Genomic DNA, 21,524 nt, shown 5'->3' with positions numbered 1-21,524 from the left:
TAAAACAATTATGGTAAAAATTATTAAATTTTTCACATATGGTGAGTTGTAAATTGATCACTGTATACAATTATTTGATAACTATAAACTTTTTTCTCATTAATTATTTATGTGGATTTCGCATCATATATATCAAAGTTCCTTTCTAGGAGCTCCGCCACCATCACTACACCTTTTTTTTTTTTCAATTCTTGCTTTGATAATCTTTGTGGATATCAATAATCCTTGATGATGAAGGCAATCAAGCACAGATCACGGAGCTGGCTTAGAGCAAAATTAAAGGGATTTGATTATTCTCTGCATGCATGGATGGTGTATATTGATCCAGTAAATTGTGTGTTGCAGCTTACGTGAAGGGGACATTAATTTGTGGGCATAAGAATCGTGGAAGGCATGAGGATCTGGAATCTGGTGTTGATTTTGGGTGGTTAGAGATATGCTATATATTATCCAGCTTATTCTTTTCCAGGGGATATTATATTTTGTATTTTCACGGGGATATATATATATATATATATATATATATATATATATATATATATATATATATATATATATATATATCTGGTTTATTTAGGCTGCTGAGGGCAGATTTATTCTGTTACATCGATATTGATGTTATTTATGTATCTGTCTTTATCTGGTGTTTTGGAACTACTTGTGACAAAAACCAGATTTATATATAATATTATCCTTCTTTGCTGTGAAAAAAATAAATTAAAGAATCCTTGATCATTCACTCTTGTAGATCTTTCCTTCAAGTTCAGATTTTTCATCTCTCTCGTAATGCTTTTATTCTTAACATCATTCATACTTGTTTGGTTATGGCAGTAGTGTAAGGTATAGACAAGGATATATAGCTGTAAAGTTACTTTTTGTATAGGGTTTTTGGTACCTATATTAAGATATATTCTAAGTTATTTGCTGATAGAAAAAAATGGTAGACAAGGTCACAAGATAGCTTTCCTCTTTTCGTAAACGTGGTTATTCGTTGTTTATATTCACCAGCAATATAAATACATAGTAACCAAGGGGATATACAGCAAGATGTCGAGTTTTTGGTCTGTGTATGGATTTTTGGCACCCCATGGTATCATTATTATTATATATTATTTACCTTTGCTAATAAGAAAAAAACCATGGTGAAAAACTAAATACACACTTGATATGTCAAACAACTACTTTAGCTAAGGTTTTATATGGAAGAAAAAGTATGGGGAGAGGTAGAGGGATCAATGTGTGCACACACCCACTAAAATCTTTATCAGAACCCGATTCCCTTTCAACATTTGCAATATTTAAAATATTAATAATGTGCGTGAAAATTTGACCAACAGGAACAAGAATTTGGGGAAGCTTGGTGCTTCATATGTGACCATATGTGCGTGAGGTCATGGGTTTACAAGCATTGACGTGTTGGTACACAGCTGGGAGTTGTGAGACGCTGAAAGAATACATTCTATGGTAGTTTATATTTATGATATACAACTATATATAGTATAATAGTATATGCGTTCCTTTTAAGTTGATATTGTAATTGAATCCTTTTACAAAATTTGAAAAAAGTCGCTCATAAATTGGTTTGGAGAATTGGTGATGTTCAAATCATTGGATTTTGCCTGTATAACTAGTACTGTACTCGTGGCTCTCTTCATTGGGTTGGTTTGGACAATTTTTTTTAATCGATAAATGTTTTTATATGTTTTAATATTTTTATTTTTTATGAATAAATATTAATTATTAATTTTTATTAGTGAGAATAACAACCGAACTAAGTTGACGGGAAAGGGGCAGTCGCCAACCCCTAATGCAGATTTTTTATTCAATACATACACTAATTATAATATTATATAATCGTCCCCCTTGTAAATTCCCATCTTGCCTTCCTTTTTTATTTTAGTATATACAACTCTCATTCTTTATCCTTATACTCTTTTACTGATTATACTCGTTACTTTTAGGTTTACAAAAAGTCGTGTCAGTAATTATACACTTTTTCATATTATATTTAGTGAAAACTCAAAATACATCAAAAAAATTTATCCATTAAAAATTAAAAATGTTTAGGTGTGTTAAGTAAAAAAAAAAAGTATTTGAAGTAATATCAAATACTGTATTCTTTTTATTAATGCAAAAATTATTCCTTTTTATTCTTCATTTTCCAGTTTGTCTTCTTCTCTCAAATTCTATTTCCTTTTTATACCTTCAAAGGACACTAAAAGGCATAATCATACTTTTACCAAAATTATAGTGAAACTTTGTAGAAATCTTTTGTCGACAAAATTTGCAAGAAAATCATGAAATTATTAGAAAAATTTTCACAAGAAAAACCCTTCGAGTTTGAAGTCACTCTTTAGTTAATTGTGATATATTTCTCACAATTTATTTTTCTTCAAAAGAAATATATTTCAAATAACATTCGATGTCCTTTTTGTAATGCCTGGCTGAAAATTACATTAATTACACACACTTCGAGATTGTATCAATACCAATTGTATCAATACCAAAAGTCTTAGTAGAGCTGTTAAATTACTATTTAATTTCTTTATTATAGTTTTACCATTCTTATCTTTTTATTTTTTATAGTTTAAAAGTGATTTTTTTAGTCTCTATAATTTTGAAAGTGATTTTTTTGTCCTTTAGTCTTTATACTTTATATTTTAATTCTCTTTTATTTCTTACCATCAAAATATAAATAATATTATCAATTACAATTAATTACAAAAATATTAATAAATAATTTGTAACTAATTTATCGTAAGATAATTTGTAATAAAAAAATAATTAATAATTTATAACTAATTTGTAGTTAATTATTTTTATATTTTTTTTGTAATAAGAACTAAAAGATAATTAAAATACAAATCATAAGGATTAAAAATATCACTTTCAAACTATAGGGACTAAAGGAGAATTAAAATACAAACTATAAAAACTAAAAAACATATTTTTAAACTAAAGAGATTACAAGAAAATTAAAATGTAAATTATAGAGACTAAAAAAATCACTTTCAAACGACATGAACTAAAAAGATAAGAATCATGAAGTTATAGGAATCAAATGAATAATTTAACCTAATATAAATTATTAGGTGATTCATTATTACCACCTATTCATGATGTCAACCAATTTCTCCGTAACATATAATCAAGTTTTAAAATTTATGAGCAAAAATTACCTTGGAATATTACCCTTTACTTCACATTGAATTACATATGGCAAAGACAAACAAATTTGTTTGTTCTATGAAATTGCCTTCCGTTAAGGCAGGAGTCAAACAGGATAAAAGGATCAAATTTCCAGTGTGTAGTCCTCATGGCATACCCTTGTGAATGATGCTGTCAAATTTCGCTCACATCAACCCCTCCCTAGCTACATACATATGCAACATCCCCTGGGTGGATTAAAATTATTTCTGATGGTTCATCAATTTTGAAAGAAACTCAAAAGGCCTATTGTGAAAGGACTCTTGCGTGATCTTAATGGTGTCTTCGTAGTGTTTGCTTCAAGTCTTGGTAGTTGTTTGTTATGGTAAAGAATTCACTGGGTAGGAGCTCTAGGGGACATGTGGATAAGATTTGTTGGTCGCTAAGATTTATGATTTTTTACATTTTTTCGTAATTAATGAGCATATTTCTTCCTGTAAAAAGAGTTCATTGTAATTATTCTTCCTCCGCTCTCAGATTATTTTTCCTCCAGACAAGAAGCATATATGAAGAGATTAAATGTCATGCATACCATATCATAGTGATTTTTTTTTATGACATATAGAGATTCTTTTCTTTTTGTTTTGCTGAATATATATAGAGATTCTTTCTTATCCTCTATACTTTTAGTAAAGTTATTTTGGACATTTGTAAACAAAAGCTAGTAATAATGAAAATGGGTGACTCGCCCCATCAAAGAATCATATGCCACATTTGACACAAACGTCCAATTTGGACTGGGATATGAGAATAATTAACTAATGCAACTTTAGAAGAATAAAAATATTTTTTTATCTGACAACAAATGCATTAAAGGGTACAAGAAGTACCGAAAGGGATACAAATTTGAGAGTTTATCAGAGTTCTTACTCCCTGAGAACCAACCACAACCGCAAAACACATGCAAAAGCTGTGTTGATAAAGAATCCCTACGTATAATATATCAATGATAAGTTGAAGATTTATACGTATAATATAACAATGATAAACTCCTTTTAATTTTGATTTTAATAATTTAATGGTAACTCGATAAACAAGACTATCTAGAGGGAGATGTAAACTTAGAACCCTTGAAGTTATACGTTAATAACCTTATAGCTCACCGTCAAAGTAATCCTAGGGGTTGATTTAGTGGTCACCAAACTTGGCTGTAGGATAATGTTCTCAAGTGGGAGGTCCCTGATTCAAATTCTGTATCAAAAAAAATCTTTAGAGAGGAGGTGAATCGATACAAGTCTCGCAAGACTACTTTCGAAGGAAGAAAGATGGGAATATTCACACAAAAAGAAAGTCTCATAGTCAAAGTGTAAATTGAATAATTATTATTAATTATAAACAAATTATTTGGTATTTTGTAAAACAATAGGATGCTAGTAATACATACTCTCAATCTGTTGTAGCCTGCATATCTTTTCTTGCTACTTTGGGAAGGGAAGTAATCTGATCTTTTCTCGTCCGTGGGTTATATTGGATTTATAGGTTTATGTACTCTTAAATTCTCTATAACCTTGGTTTCTTTTTTCAAGCTACATTTGTATATGGGTTTGGGTAACCCTTGTACCTTTCTATTAATACATACATATATATATATATATATATATATATATATATATATATATATTCTCAACTATTATACTCTCAGCTATTAATTAAACTTGATTTGATCTTTGACATGCAGTTGTGTTAAGTATTAAAAAAAGAATTTTTCCATTTATAATGATGTTAAATAGGATTGTCTTTCGTAAATGATATATGTAGTTCCTATCATAAAAAAAATCAAAACTAATTTAGTTTATGATATTATTAAGTAATTCAAAATAGTTTTGTATTATAAATATATTTAATAAATAAATTTTAATAGATTTATCATATATTTGTGTAAAATGATTTCTAAGTGAAAATAAATTTATAGAATTTCAAATTAAAAATAAATATTATTAAGTCTCTGATAAATTTTTTTAAAATTAATATCTTTCATTAATGATATTAATTTATAGTCGATCTATATCATAATTAAAGTTATATTAATATGTCATTATTGAGTCTCTAACGTTTGTGTTAAATATTTGAAAAAAAAAAGTTATTGAATAAGTAATTTAGAATTATTTTGTAAAAAATATATTTAATAAAATAATTTTAATATATTATTATATTTATGTTAAAATGATTTCAAAGTAAAAATAGTTTCATGAGATTTTAAAATAAAAAATAAATATTAAATACGCAGTTGGGTTAACTTATCTACTCATAGAAAGAACTTTCGCTTTCATAAATCATTCCACTCAAAAGGATGCAATTATATTCGTGACCCAACCCTACCCATATGGCTACTATTTAACTCCGCTCGTTCTGGCTCTTGGCGACCATAGGCCATAGCCATAGAAGAAAAAAGGAATATGTAATATATGTCTTGTGTAATTTTGGGATTTTGATATAGACTCCTTATTTTTAGACATCCAACAATACAAACACTACATTAACATTCTTTATTTCTCAATTTCAACCTCTTTCTTTTATCACATTTTTGTTTATTATATCAACTACTTATCATTCCTATTTATCTATTTTTCTCTCACTGCATAAACACACTCTTAGCTAGGAGTGAGCGTCAGATGGATTGAGATGAGTTTTTTTTGTCCCTACCTGACTTGAAGACTTGTTAGGATCAGTTTCTTAAATCCAAACCTGACTCAATCAAGACCTAATCAATTTGGGACAATATCAGACTAACCCAACCTATTATTGTAATATATCAAACTTTTTATTTTATCCGTAGAAATTGAATTTAGATACCAAGTTAGACCTCCTTAATTAGTTGAAATATATAAACCTTAACATTGTGAATAATTAAATCGTAGAACGAAAGAAGAATAAAACTTACATTAAGAAATATTTTACAATATATATTTCATAACAAATAATATTATTGTAAATATAATATCATGTTATACAAAACATTATCTACTTAATCAAAAAATTAATAATATATATTTGTTTAAAAGCCTTAGACTTTTTTAAACGAATATAAGTCCTTTGGATTGTGTTGGGATCAATCAACCCAAAACATAACTTGAATCCGTCCTTAAAATATGTTCAACCTAATTTTTAAAACTCAAGTCTCAAATCCATCTAAATTAATTTCGTAACTGGTTAAATTAGATAACAAGTTGAATTTTGCATATCCAAGTGTGCATCTATATATTTTCCTTTCGTGTATTGGAAAAAGAATCCAGAAAAAAAAAAATGTTGAAGTACATGCTCTATATTAGGGCCGGCCCTGGGGTGACATGAGAGTGCGACAGCTCAGGACCCATGATAAGGAGAGGTCCAAAAATATTTTTTAAATAGTTGTATGGTAATTTTTTAATGTTATGTTATTAATAGATTAAATTATTACTTTGATTATATCTCTTTTTATATTTAAATGAAAATATAACATGTGATTATAAAATACTAATATCTTAGTTGTTAGTTTTTTTTAACGTGTTACGTTTATAAATTTATTTTAAATGAATTTTTATCTCATCGTAACATTAACATGTTGTAGATATATAATAATATATAGAATTAAAGTATTTGTTTTTATCAAAAAGATTAAGAAAAACACAAACTAAAACTCAAATTATAAAGGAGTTTACTTATATCTATCTATACTATAAAATTTCTAACGAATAATAAAACTTTCAATATTCTCAATAACATGATATTTTATCAACAGATGATAACATAAGAATAAATTGAATAAAAATATAATTTATTTTATTTAAATTTATTAAAATTATATTATTCACTTAATAAAAAAAATATTTTTTAACAAAATTATGTTATACTTCTTTTTTTATATAATTTATGTTTATATTTTAAAATACTTATATATAAAAGCCTCGTTTTATTATTTCGCCTGGTGTCCGTAAAATATGAGGACCGCCATGGTCTATATATAAGCCTTCTCGCAGGTAGAGAATTAAAACCCCACATATGCATGCGTCCCAGCAACACGCGAAGGAGGTTTTTCTTATTCAACTTTCAATTAATCACTTACTCTCATTTCAACTTTTCAACTATTTGAAGATTCAAATTTTATTAAAATATTAAAACAATTCACTGTTTTCTAGGTCTATGCCTTTGTGGTAGCAAGGTGATTTTTTTTTCCATGGAGATTGGATAATATGGAAGCCAAAGAAAAAAAGTGATATAAACAAATACAGATACAAAAGAAGCTAATCTAGTCAGTAGCTATTGAAGTTGGTACTAGAAAAATTAGAAACCTTATTTTCATAAAAAAAAAGAAGAAATATTTCATTACTTACTTTAAAAAGTAATAACAAAAGTGAGGTGGTAATGCTATAATAAAAATAACAAGTTAAAATTAATCACTAAAGATTCAATGACCAAGAAGATTAAAAAAGATTGATGATAAAGGGTAGCAATGGAGTTGATTAAAATATATTTTTTAAGATTGTTTAAATTATGTCATTTTGGAGTATTTGCACTGACCTTCTTAACTAAATCTCCCTTCCTTCAGATTCAAGGATGCTAGCTGGTCAGATTTTGGAGTATTTGCACTATCCTTCTTAACTAAATTCTCTTTGACCAATATTGATAGTTTGAGATTTTCAAAACTTTGGTGTGTTTACAACATCCCCGGCAATGGCATCACACCTTCCAGAATGAGAACAATCTCTTTGCTGCGAATGCAACTCAGAGGCCTTTATTGCTGGCCTCCCAATGTCAAAATTCTTAGTAACTTCCTCACTCTGTATAACCTAAACAAGAACTATAACATATCAGTGTCAACCAGAACTAAATACAATTTTGCTTGTTTCATTTAGACTCAGGATTAGCATCTAGCTTACCAGAGCTTTTCAATTATGAAACCCTGTTTGTTAAGAATTTTATAAGGCAAGAATGTCGACCTTTATTAAGTTCATAAATGCTAACAGAAAAGGCAATAAGCCAAAAATTGAGATTTTAATTTTTAGAAGAAATTTAATTCATTTTACCTCATATAAATCATTTTTATGTAATTTTGCAGTAAGTACTTACAGACAAATTTATCCAAAGTGGATTAAAACCGGCCTCAACATGTAAAAGCTCCAATAACAAATTTATCAAGAAGAATTTAGCATCATTTACCTAAGGTAGCATTAGAGTTGCAGCATGCAAGACCTCCTCAGCATGGACACGAACATCTCCACATCCTGCACTTGCAGGGCACGACATCTCATTGAACACAGGCTTAGAACTGATGCCATATTGATCACTGCAAGAACAAGTTTGCTCCTTGATTTTACGCCGTGGTAAATGCAAAACATTGTCCAAGGCATCACCCTAGTCTTCTTCCTATCACTACGAGGTAGTTGATGATCAAAATTGAGATTGGTAGACCACTTCAGCTCAACAACTTGGCTGCAATCTTGGCGCGCTCCGTCAAATCCACCCCATTCGCATCACCATCTTCACCTTCCCCTCTCAAAGACCTTGACACAATCCCAAGAATTCAGGCACAGCGAGACTTAGTCCTACCAACAACCTTAGCCTCTGAATTTGACTTGTCTGGTGAATCAAAGTTCCAACTTTTGGACTTGAAATGCCTCTTACTTCCACTCGGTGATGTGATATCATCGGGTTCACTTTCACCACCAAAAAATATAGATTCCTCTTCTTCTTCTTCTTCTTCTTCTTCTTCTTCTTCTTCTTCTTCTTCTTCTTCTTCTTCTTCTTCTTCTTCTTGTGTATCTGCATGATGGAGGAAAATAACTTCCCCATTACGGTTCAAGTACATGCAGAAATCAGGTTTTACACCGTTGACACTGACATGGACCTCAACCTTTTCCTTCAAAACCTTGTGGTATTTCCCAAACCTTACATACCATGGAGAGGATTTGAAGCTCCCATCCTTCTGCTGAACCACAACAATGTCCACCGCGCCACCGAAAGGGAGAAACAGCACTGAAACGGTGTAGACACTGCGGCTGATGAAGCTGCCTAGCTTCCCCACCACTTGCATATTAATATCCACTACGGAGATCACAGATATCTTCTACTAGAGACAATCCTGATCGAACCAACAAAAATTACCATACTAATAAAATTCTCTTCTCCCCCAGAAGCAATCCTGGTCGAGCCGAAAAGAATTACTATTTCTATACAATAAAATCTGTGTCTCCGAGCATTTAAAACATCAAAGCTTGCATATTAATGTTGATCCAATTATGTCACAAACGTTCCAATTTCGACCCAATCTATAAGGTCGGTCTCGTATTCTTAATTTCGAAAAAATTGATGAAAGAGATATGGTAGTTTTGAACTTTCCCGGACCGGATATAAGGATTAAGCAATTGCAGGTAGAGAAATATTCAGTTGGAATGTGCCGTGGCAATTATGGTGAATTTTGAGAATATTCTTGAGATATAATTCTAATTCAAACACGTTAAACTAGATAAAAATAATTGATTGAAAGTTTCAGACGTGGGTTATGGGGGGTTTGAGAGAGAAGGCCCCACTGCATCCCACGTTATGAGAATGCAGGGTGATTGATAGCGACGTATGAAACACAAGACTTGATGTGAATTTCCAATTGCGGCTTTCTCTGCTGCTACCACCGTTGCCGATTCAAAACACCAAGGTTCGTGATTGAGGGGTAGAAGATGAAGATAACAGTTTAATTATGTCCTAAGAAAAGTTTAGGAAAATTACAAGTACTAGTAGTATTTAGTACCCTCTCAATTTCCTCGCTACCATAGCAATCACCTTTATATAATTCATGATAATTCATAATCAAAATTTAATTATACTAAGAGTTTAACGTTCATAGTGTATTGTAATTTAATCACAAATTATCATTATTTTTTGGTATATTTTTTTAAGTAAAATTATTGTAAAAATCAATAAATTTATCTTATATATAATATAATTAATATAAAATTATTTATACTATTAGTATATATTTTTTAATTAACCATGATATTGGTATAAAATTGTTCTCATCCCCTCCAAACAATTTATTTTATACCAACAAATCTATCAAGATTCAAACTTTGAATCATTTGTTTAAGGAATATATATTCCTTATATCAACTATTGTTAGTCTTTATTCATATACTTTGTTTAAAATATTTTATTAATTGATAATTGTTTTTTATTTTAAAATAATTATTACTTACCATCGAATGCACCGATAAATTAATACAGAATTACTCTAGTTTATAAATTGTTATATATATATATATATATATATATATATATATATAATAAAATCATTAATATTTATAATAATTTGTTTAAAATCAGATCGAACTTTATCTCTAATTTATAAAAATATTTAAACTTTTATTTTAAGAACAGTATCAGTAAATAATAATACATTCTTTTTAACATTTATTCTATTATTGATTAAAATTTATAAAAAAAAACTATAAAATTCTAAGTATGACTTATTGAATGAGAAGTAAGACTTATAAAATTTAATGATTTTAAAAAATAGCTAATGTTAAAGAACGTATTAAAAATGTATTACTAACATTTATCTTTAATAAATTATTATAACTACGATTCAGTTATAATTAGACCATCGAATCTTGAATTATTATCTTTATGGGTTCAATTATTGATTCAATTTAATTATATATTACTTAGTCTAATATTTCTTTAGAAGTAGATGTTGTTAAATTAGATATCCAACTGTTGGAATCTTGTTAGTTATTGAATGGTGTTAGTTAATATGCTTAGAAGTTTTTTATGCAACTAGTCCCTAATAGTATTTTAAATAATTTAAAGTTAACTTTAGATTAACTTTTCTTGAAAAAAATGTTTTACGATCATTTATGTATATTTCTATTATTATTTTAAATCTTCATATAATAATTTTATTTAATGTTATTATTTCAATAAATTATTGCTGGACATCGAACAAACAAATAGCTAATAATAATAAATGCATGATCTATCGATTTTTTGTCATTGATTATTGAATGGTTTGGTTATTGTCTTGGTGTCCTTTCTCTTGTCCAAGAGGATACGTGCACTTGCAAATATAATGGGCTTTAATTTCAATTGGGCTTTTAGACAATTTAGAAAGGAAAAAGTTTGGCAATTACTTAACGTACCCTTTTTTCGCTTGGTGCATCTCCGAATTTTCTTATATTTACCCTTCTTCTCCCAAGCAAAACCCTCCCTCCTCTCTCTCAAACCTCCATGGCAGCCACACTGAAGCTTGACGACTCCACCCAACACCACCACACTACACCAAACGCACCCCCCCCCCCCCCCCAGCTCCACCCACCATTGTCGCTGCACCCAAACACCGCCACTCATGCCTCCACACCGCACCCATACCCACCATCACCACACGCATCAGTATCAACCATGAGCCTTGATGTTGTTCTAAACTCAATGTTGTTGCACCACCATAATTGTATTATGGATAGAGTAATCTATAATGCAAATGTATTATGAATTACTCAATTCACAATACATTTGTGAATGGTGAGGCAAAATGGTGGATTTAGTGCGACATGAAGATTCGGTGAGTCACAGTGGTGCGACATGAAGGTGTGGCGCTGGTCATGGAGTATGGCAGTTGTGTTGGGTGGAGGTCAGGTGTGATGGACATGGAGGTTTGGGGGAGGAGTATTGCTTGGAAGAAGAAGAGTAAAAAGAGATATTAGAAAATGTGGGGTGTATCCAGAAAAAATGAGACGCCTTAAGTAATTGTCAAAAAGTTTGTGATTATCCATGCCCCGTATTTATATATAAAGACTTTATCATTTGTTCATTCTTTATCATTAGCATGATGATATGATCTTCGTGACTTTCACCAGCATTTGTCTATCATGAAAGTTACACATTTGAAATGTCGAGATTGACAAAGTCAATATTGTGCATCATATATAGCTCTAATATAATTGTCGTACTTAGTACTTTATTAACTTCCCTAATTTGTTCTGCACCCATCTCGTCTCCATCCATTCATGTCTTTCCCTTAATTTCCCTAATAATTATTTTGATTAAAATATACCCCCACTTTCTACTTCATCTTTATTGCCATTATGGGTGGGGTCTATAGCTAAAAAAATATTGCATTTTATTTTAACTTTATTTCTTGTTAAATCAACTCTACCAAAAGTTGAGAATTGGTTCAATGTTAGGGGAGAAAATCGCACACAACACAAGGATAAAAAAAAAATACCACAAATTACATAACAAAAATGAAAATACAAATTTAATGTGATTTAATACTTCTTACATATGTTTACAAAAATGTTCCAACAAAAGTATTTACTTGTTTCATAGGCTAATTTACTTTGGCTTCTATCATATACTCTCTCACATATATTCATATTTATTTGGGTCTGGAACTTTTTTGGCTTGAGATACTTCTTTTCAATATTAGTTGTGAATAACTTCTTTTTTTTCTTTTTTTTATTATGAAGAAAAAAAATTTCTTTTTGGTAACTATGTCATTGGAGTAAAATATTTATTATTTTTGTCAATAATTAATCTTTGTTGTAATAAAAAAATTCTTTATTTGTAAATTTGACCAATCACTTTTAATAGGATTTTATTTAATCACATTTTTTATGCACTAGACTAAGACTAAAACTTGATATCTTATTTAAAGGATTTGAGCTCAACTCTATTTGGAATAATAAATTGTTGGTAAAGGAATAACTTTTTGAATAAACACCAATTAATTACTTCTAAGATTTTCAAGAGTCATCTTTAAAAAAATACTGACATCACACGCATACTACTACCTTCAATTCAAAACTATTGATGTTAAAAGTTACTGTACATTCATTAAAGAGCCTTAAATAAATATTAAATGTCAATATATTTAGTCTAAAAAACTCTTGTTTAATATAAGACATAAATGTAGTTTGCTATTTGTTGAAGTGCTTTTTTTAATAGGTTGCATGTATAGTTTTGTTTTTGGTAAAGATTAAATGTAGTTAGTTTAAATAGAGATACATGTGGAAAAAAAATAATGATACTTCAAATTTATAAACATTACTAGTTTTGAATTAAAAAAAAAACTCTAAAACATCTATAATTTTTTAAGGGAGGGAATCATATCACCACTCTTTCTATATCAATTTATTATTATAGGAACCTCAAAATTAAGTAATATGTCATTAGTATATTTCTTAATAAAAAATTATAATTCCCAATAAAATAATAGTTTAACTTGTCTTAAATCACAATTCGTTGAATTCAATGAGTTAAAAGTTGTTTTATATTCAACGAATTAGGTTTAAATTTGACTCTCTAATTCACTAAGTACCAAATTTACTTTCAAGTTCTCCATAGAGTCCAAACACCATGGAGCATCCCTTTCTCATTTCACTTGCTTCCCTTCCCTTTCTAGCTTATTTCCTAATAAGATAAAGTACCAATATCAATATTATTAGGTATTGTAATTAATTGTCTTTGAAACTATAATCAGATAATGATGATATTCCTTATGTTTCTAGGCAAATAATTTGGTTGGTGTGTGTAGATTTAGCTTTCGTGATTGTTAAGTATGTGAGGAAACTGTTCACACCCTTTAAGAATCTATATCATATACTGTATCATATATATGTACGTTGTGTTTTGTCACTAACAGTTGTAAGCTGTAACCTTACCCTTCACAAATCCATAAAAACTTTCTTGACATGATTGTGACAGGTAGAACATATTATTTGGCAAGGGAATTGAATCAATTAATCAGGTATATCTGGTCCAAACACGTCTCAATTGGACAGATTGGATATGATTTTGAAAGAAAACAAAACAGCAACGCAAAGGAAAATGAAAGAAGAAGAAATAGGTCATCATTATGGATCCTGCAAGGACAATGCAAAGAGAACATTTGCCCTCAATGATGGTAAAATCTGACACATCTCAGCCTGCTAGGTGCATATTCATGTCAAAATGGCCACATAGAGAATCAGTACCACTTTCTTGAAAAAAAAAATATGCAAATTGTTTCGTGTGGATATCTCTCTTATCAACCCGTGTATTCTGGATGCATATCAATTATTCTATATTTGATCTAAAAAGAAACAGAACCGGCCACTAGCTGAAGCTTCGAAAAATTCATACATATTATAATATAATACAAGTTGCTCTAGATTCTAGAACATAATCTAATAACATTTGAGGTATTATTTCCAGTTGTGACTTTTTTAATCACATTATTATGGTACATTTTTTATGTACACAATTACTTAAATACCACATGCAAAATCAATGATAAGAAATAAAACTCAAGAGACAAAAAAGGGGAAAAGAAAAATTCTCTCCTATCCATGAATCAAGACTTGATTTTGTATTTTAACTGACATAATCTGGGTTTAGTAAAAGGAACTAATCCTTCACAACCTGACAAATCATGGTTCATTGAGAGAGATGTACATATTTAGTGATCTGATATGTCTCGAACAGGATTGTCTATAAAGTAAGATGTCTTGAACAACATTGTCTTTGAAGTAAGATACGTACGGAAACACAAAAAATCAGCACTTGAGCTTCTCTTCTTTTGCAATTGAATTTTTGCAGTGAGCAATTGCAGCTTGAATGGCTGCTTGCAACTCTTCCATGGTACTGTCACTAGCAGGAGGAAGAGGTGTGGTTGCAATCAATAAACCACTGTTTGTAGGAGAAGTCGTCATTGATGCTGGTGCTGAATATTGTCCTCTCCAACCCTGCTTATAATTCCTCGGAGTTACATTTCCTGAATAAGAATAGCACTGTCCCCGGGGTCTAATTTTCTCCCTTTGTCCTTTGAAAAGCATCCTAGGCTGGACCATTCTCAAGTACTTTTTTATTGCATGGATCACATCAAACCTCACCTTCTTCTTGTGCTTCACCTTATCTTCCTTATCTTGGTACCCTTTGTGCCCCTTGGTTAATCCAAATAATGAAAAAGCAAATTTGGACTTACCCTGTACCTTTTTTCCTATGTTGTTGTTGTTGTTGTCTTGGTCTCTTTTGCTGCTGTTATTGCTGTCTGAGGTGCTGCTCCTGCTGCTGCCACTACTGTCCTTAATGGAGTGGCTTTCATCTTCTAATAACTCTCTGATGGGGAGGGTGAAGCTGTCCATGGAATTAGTTGAAGAGCGAGGAGGCGACGAAGGAAGGTGTGAAAGGAGTTGTAGAGGGAGCAAGTGACCATGGAAGAAAATGTCATCAGCAGGAGACAAATCAAGTGCAAGAGATGATGAATTAGGTGGGGCTTTGGAATTATCAGATGGGAATGTGGAGTGGTGGAGGGAGATTGTGAAGGAGAACTCTTGAGAAGGGGAAGAGGGTGACGAAGATGTTTGGTCTAGTTCTCTATTCACTGCTTCTTCAATTTGATTCTGTTGCTTTGGCACATCGTTTTCTGTGTTCTTTTGGTGTTGATGATGAGTTTCCATAACAGTGAGGTTGCCTTGAAGGATAACAAGATTTGATGCAATATCTGAAATTCTTGGTGTATAGTCTTTTCTTTTTGTTATAGCCAGAGGAAAAAGCTTTGTAATGTTCCTTGTATGAATGTCAAATAAACCTTTAGAGGGGGATAAAGGAATCAAAAAAATGAGGAAAAAAAGAAAAGAGAGTGAGTCATTGTCAAAGCTCATTTGGTCTTTTTCGGTAACTTTATTTTAAGAAAAACTAACCATACGTGTATACTATAAAAACTGGTTCTCGTGTTTTTACGCTACATATTTATATTTGTGTTTTATAAACTTGTATCCCTACGCATGACGCAAGCATGTCATAAATAAATGCGACCAAATTCGATCATTTTAATGGTAAGACTATTTTTTTTAGTTTAATGATGATATATTCAACTATGATTCAATTACAAATTATTATTGATATAATTTTTAAAATAATTATTATAAAAATTAAAAAATTTATTATATACAATAATTTATTATTAAATAATAATATAAAATAATTTTATTTTATATTATCGGTACATAATTTACTGGTTAGTAATCACACACCGACAACATAATTTTACACTGTCAATTAATTATAAATCATTATTAATATAACTTTTACACTTCATTCATTTGCATAGAAAGAAAAAAAACAATAAAATAAAATACTATTCACACTTTTATACTTTACCTTAATTTAAAACTTTAATCTCATTTCATTTTCTTTATATTTCTTTCCATGCTATGGCACGGTACGTTAATATAAACATTGTAAAAGTATACATATTTAAATGAAAGGTGTGATGTTACTCTTATATAGTTGATGATGGAGCAGTGCCATTTTCTTTTTGTTTTGGCTTGTGCTATAGAACGTATGGGTGTTTGGCGGTGACACTATGGAATGAGATGACTGGTGAGATGATAAATTTCAGTGGTGTGTTGAAAAAAGGTTGGCTCTTTTGTTGAATCCTTGTCAGGTCGACCAGCAATTTCGCTGGTTTTGGAAATAAGGTCACAAACATCCAAATTTGGCCACCAAAACAAGATGGGATTGGCACTTCACACATTTTGGACTTGTTTATAAAATTTCTATGTATGAGTAACGATATATATATATATATATATAATTTTCATTGTTTATTTTTTTTATTATATCATCTATCACATTTTTATTACATTTTTAAATATTGTTTTTATTTTTCTATAGTATAGATTAGTGTAATATATGCATGAATCATTTTTCAATTTATATTGGAAGTAACAATGGATAGAGTTTTAAAAATTATACACTCACAAGTAATAATTTTAATATTTGTTCTTATATTTAATCAATAGTTACGTATTTATATTTAGACTCATTGTTGGATTTGTGTTAAAAAAAAGAGAAAATTAGTAATTAAAAAAGAACAAATTATATTAATACTCCATGAAGTTTTATCAAAATTTTCTTAATATCTTTTCTTTTTTAACCTTGTATTATTTCCTTTTAAAAAAAATAAAAAAAAAAACATTACTATAACACTTTCTTAACTTGTTTAAAAAACTTTAGTATCCCTTACTATAAATATTACAAAAAACAATACAATATGTTATAATACTAAAAAATTTATAATTAGGGTCTTTTACTTCTCGATGAAACTCCAAAGATATCTCCATAAATTTTGATCTTTTGGGATGACTATAAGATTAATTCTTAATTCAAAATTTAGTCACACTTAAAACTCTTTGTTTCTCTTGAAAAGATTGTATAAGCACAGATAAAACCTAGGTCCTTCACTTCTCCTACAAACTCCGTGTATGTTATCAACTAAATTACATTTATCATGTTATTCGTAGATATAAAGAAATATAATTCAAAGAAAGTAATTGGTGTAATTTGTTCTAAATAAATTATTGTAATTTAGGGGAAGAAATCTATCTTTTTTCTAGAAAAATATCCATTAAATTAAATTTGATTAATCTTCATTCTTAATTATTATCCATTAGTGTAAATGAACCAAAGTTTTAAGACTCAAACCGACCCGACAGGTCCGACCAATCGAACGACGACCCGATGACTGAACTGGGTTGGATCTTACATTTGATCGGGTGTGCTTTTGACCTAGAGCGACCTGACTAGGTTTGTGGTCAAACTGGGTGACCCGTTGACCCGGATCGGGTCACTTTTCCTTCTTTTTTTTTTAACTTGTGTTCTTTATATTTTGTTTGTGTTTTTTAAGCCTTGTGAATTTCAATGTGCAAGGAGAAAGATTTTTGGAACATGGGTAGCTATTTTTCTCATGGTTGTAAGGTTTCATAAAAGGAGAAAGTTATTCCATTGTGCTTTTGTTAGTTTTCATTATTATGAACTAGTTGAGTGTTGTTTTGCTCAATGGGAGACAATTTTGTTTGTGATTGTAAAATCATGTTTTTCGTAAAATAAATAAAAAGAGTTTCATTTAAAAATTAATAAAGTTTTTAGAAATTAAATAAATGAGAGAAAATTGTATTTGTTAATTAAAATAAGGATTTCATAGTATTAGAAAATAAATAGAGTAAAATGATATTTTAGAAAATAAATGGATGTTTTAATTGGTTATTTATTTAAAATAAAGTTCATTTTTATAAAATAATAAAATAAAGAAAAATAGAGTAAATAATAGGCTTAGAGTATCCTAACTATAAAGAGAGACATATTAGATTAGTTTTCACATTTATAATCTGTTTCTACACTTTCTCTTCCTTTCAAATTTCTTCTCTTTTTTTCCTCTCCCAAAACTCTCTCTTTTTCTCACATACACCCAAATCTATCTCAGTAAATAATCATTGACTCGTTAACCGTTGGATTGTCCTAAAATTTTGACATCACCTTCGGAACTCAATTTTGCATATTCCAATTGTTGGGATTTGCAAAATAACCACTGTACATTGATAAATTCTCCTCGCATGGAGACAGTAAAATTGAGGCTCTAATCCTTTCTCTTTCTCTCTAACGCTTGGAAATCTCAGCAACAACCAGAGGAAAAGCTTGAAGAATCTTAGGGAACTGCTAGAGACGCTGATATCACTTTCAGACTACACATGTGAGCCCGCTTAAAGGTAAGGAAAGAGTTTATTGCAATTGAGATTAGAGTGAACATGTATAAAGATCCTTAGATGATCAAATTAGGGTTAATTTTGAGGTATTTTATGCATTTTAATTTTGTTTGTACAATGATAATTACGAATTATTCATGTTTGACAGGTTAATTGATGCCCTAATGCGAATTGGATGGTTTAATTGAGTGTTTGGCTTTGAATGTTAGAAACTTAGAAATTTGGGAATTCTTGATTCTTGCATGTTTTCTTGAAATTGATTGATTGAGGGTTTTTGTTCCCTATGATGTGATCACATGTTCTATGTTATTAACTGAATGATTTTTTGCCTTCAATGTAGGAAGATAGTTATTGTATGATATACATACATATATATATATATATATATATATATATATATATATATATATATATATATATATATATATATATATATAATGTATGAGAAGTGATAATGTGTTAGTGAGAAGGTGTGATGAGACTTGTGTTTTGAACAAGTGTGGGATTAATATGTTCCTCAATGTTATTATACATGTTATTGTGAAGTGTAAAGTGATGACATTGAGTTGTGAACTATGAATTGTACAATGACACAACTGTAAGACCCTTTAAGGGAGATGAGTTTTTGTGTGACGAGTATTGTGATGGGATTTACTATGAGAACCCGACGAGTTAAATCACTTTGAGGTGCGACGAGTTAAAATTATTTTGAAAATAATTGAGTAGTTGTGTGTATTGCATAGTTCATAAGTAAAAGTCAATGTTAGTGCCATGTATATATTAATATTGTGTGATGTGTATATGATTCATGAGGTGTGATAACATGTTGCTTTGAGATTATAACATTGTGATTGAGATTGGTTGTATTTGATAAGTTAGATATGTGTTAAATTGTGAGATCACACGTGTATTGAGATGTTGTGTGCATTGAGTTGTGAGCTATGAACCGTACAATTACATGACTATAAGATCCTTTAAGGGCAACGGGTTAATGCGCGACGATTATTGTGATGGGATCCACTGTGGGAACCCGATGAGTTGAATCACTTTGAGGCGTGATGAGTTAAAATTATTTTGAGAACAATTAAAGAGCCGTATGTTTTGTATAGTTCATAGATAGAGTCTGTGTACTAAAATATTTTCTAGTTTGGACCTTAATCAAGAAGGATAGGCTCTGATGGACTCTTTAGAGTTTAGGTCTTGGGGGTAAATACACCCAGTTTGAGTTCTCATTTAAGCTTGTTTTGATTCCACATGATTGGAGTATTCTCGCAAAACAACGTGACCCTGACTGGTCTCCCTATAATTTTTCCTAGTGAGAGTGACCTGACTTACTAGTGTATAGTCTATCTTGTCATGTACTCCTAGGCGCTTGACGAAGTTTTTCATTGACATGGTACCACATTACATATAGGATTAAGTCTTAGTGTATTTATTGCATAATGTATGTGTAATGACCATTGTGACTTGCTATATGGTGGTGGATAATGAATTGTGCTAGTGTGAGATGTTGTGTTGTACTTGAGATTTGTTGTTCAGAACGTATGATTAATGTGAAGGTGTGAAATGTGATTTTTTGATTAAATCCTTGGGACAAATGATGTTATGCAATGAGTGGTAAAATGATGCGAATTGTGCTAAGTTGAGTTTGTTATACTTATACTATATATGTATATGTCTTTGTTTATCTCTATCTATTTAGGGATGTGATAACTCACTCTCCATGTGTTGTTTGTGTTTGGATCCTGTGATGATCTCGAACTTTGTGTTCGTGGGAGCAAATGGCTTAGTGGATTGCTTTAAAGAACCTCACGTTGGAGGATGTCGAAACACAATGTTCTAATAGGATGTGACATTGAGACATGAGTTTTTATATTATTTGCATAATGTTCTAAACATGTTATTTTATGTTGTTTCACTGCTTGTTCTTCTTTTGTAGAAAAAAATGACTGTCTTGTTTTGGGCTAGAGATATTTTTATACCCTTATTTGATAAGTTTTTAATTTGATGATTAACGTAGATGTGGACCTTTTACCTACATGAACTTTTTTATGCTTAGAAAATAAAATCCATTTTATGTAATTTTGTATTTTTATGTATTTTATTATATAAATATGTATATCAGGTAGGTAGAGGGTGTCATAGTGATTATAAGCTGAATTTTGTCTAATTTGTTGTGAGCAGAATAATTACCATTGTTGAATGAGATGTTGTACTAGAAAATTGTGAATTGATTGGAGAACTTGTCCCAACACCAACATATTAGACACTAGTAAATACAATTAGATATTATATTAGGTATTGAAACGTGAAACATATGTTAGTTGAACTTATTTAGTTATTTATGTTTGTAATCTTTGTTACTTATTTGTTTAAACTTAGACAATGATATTTTTTTAATTTTGATATCTAATTATCTATGTTATAAAATTATATTAATTTATGATATTATTTTTAAAGATGTATAAAATTTTTATATTTTTTTATTACAAACTGGATTATGCAGATCAACTAGTGACTCATCATTTTAATTACTAATCCAGCCACCCAGTATCAAGATCGAGTGAGTGATCGGGTAAGTTTTAAAAACTATGAAATCAACCTTTTATATATATATATATATATATATATATATATATATATATATATATATATATATATATTTTAGATTTGACTTATCTTATTTGAATTCAAGCCAAATAATTAAGATTACTGAGAATAATAATTTCTTATATTGACTAATCTATGCATTCGGTAGCGTGCAGCTCTACAAAATGAAAATAAATATTAGTATATAGATATTTTATTCATGTAAATGTGTACAAG

The 21,524-nt window shown here is 29.8% G+C and overlaps 2 protein-coding genes across 2 annotated transcripts; both read right to left on the bottom strand.

Moving 5' to 3' along the window:
* Nucleotides 1-7,617: 7,617 nt before the first annotated feature.
* LOC121173482 (phosphatidate phosphatase PAH2) lies at nucleotides 7,618-9,543 on the bottom strand. Its single transcript, XM_041009335.1, has 2 exons — nucleotides 8,344-9,543; nucleotides 7,618-7,973 (listed from the first exon to the last, which is right to left on the bottom strand). Exon 1 carries the CDS (start codon nucleotides 9,215-9,217, stop codon nucleotides 8,708-8,710), a length of 510 nt encoding a protein of 169 aa, XP_040865269.1. The 5' UTR covers nucleotides 9,218-9,543; the 3' UTR covers nucleotides 7,618-7,973; nucleotides 8,344-8,707.
* Nucleotides 9,544-14,328: 4,785 nt separating this feature from the next.
* LOC100778908 (BRI1 kinase inhibitor 1) lies at nucleotides 14,329-15,808 on the bottom strand. Its single transcript, XM_003545260.5, has one exon. The coding sequence runs from the start codon at nucleotides 15,609-15,611 to the stop codon at nucleotides 14,709-14,711; it is 903 nt and encodes a 300-aa protein (XP_003545308.3). The 5' UTR covers nucleotides 15,612-15,808; the 3' UTR covers nucleotides 14,329-14,708.
* Nucleotides 15,809-21,524: the final 5,716 nt, after the last annotated feature.

The sequence above is a fragment of the Glycine max genome, chromosome 14 (assembly GCF_000004515.6).
Source record: "Glycine max cultivar Williams 82 chromosome 14, Glycine_max_v4.0, whole genome shotgun sequence".
NCBI lineage: Eukaryota > Viridiplantae > Streptophyta > Magnoliopsida > Fabales > Fabaceae > Glycine > Glycine max.
Note: the sequence above shows the minus strand (reverse complement) of the source record. Positions and strands in the feature narration are given on the sequence as shown.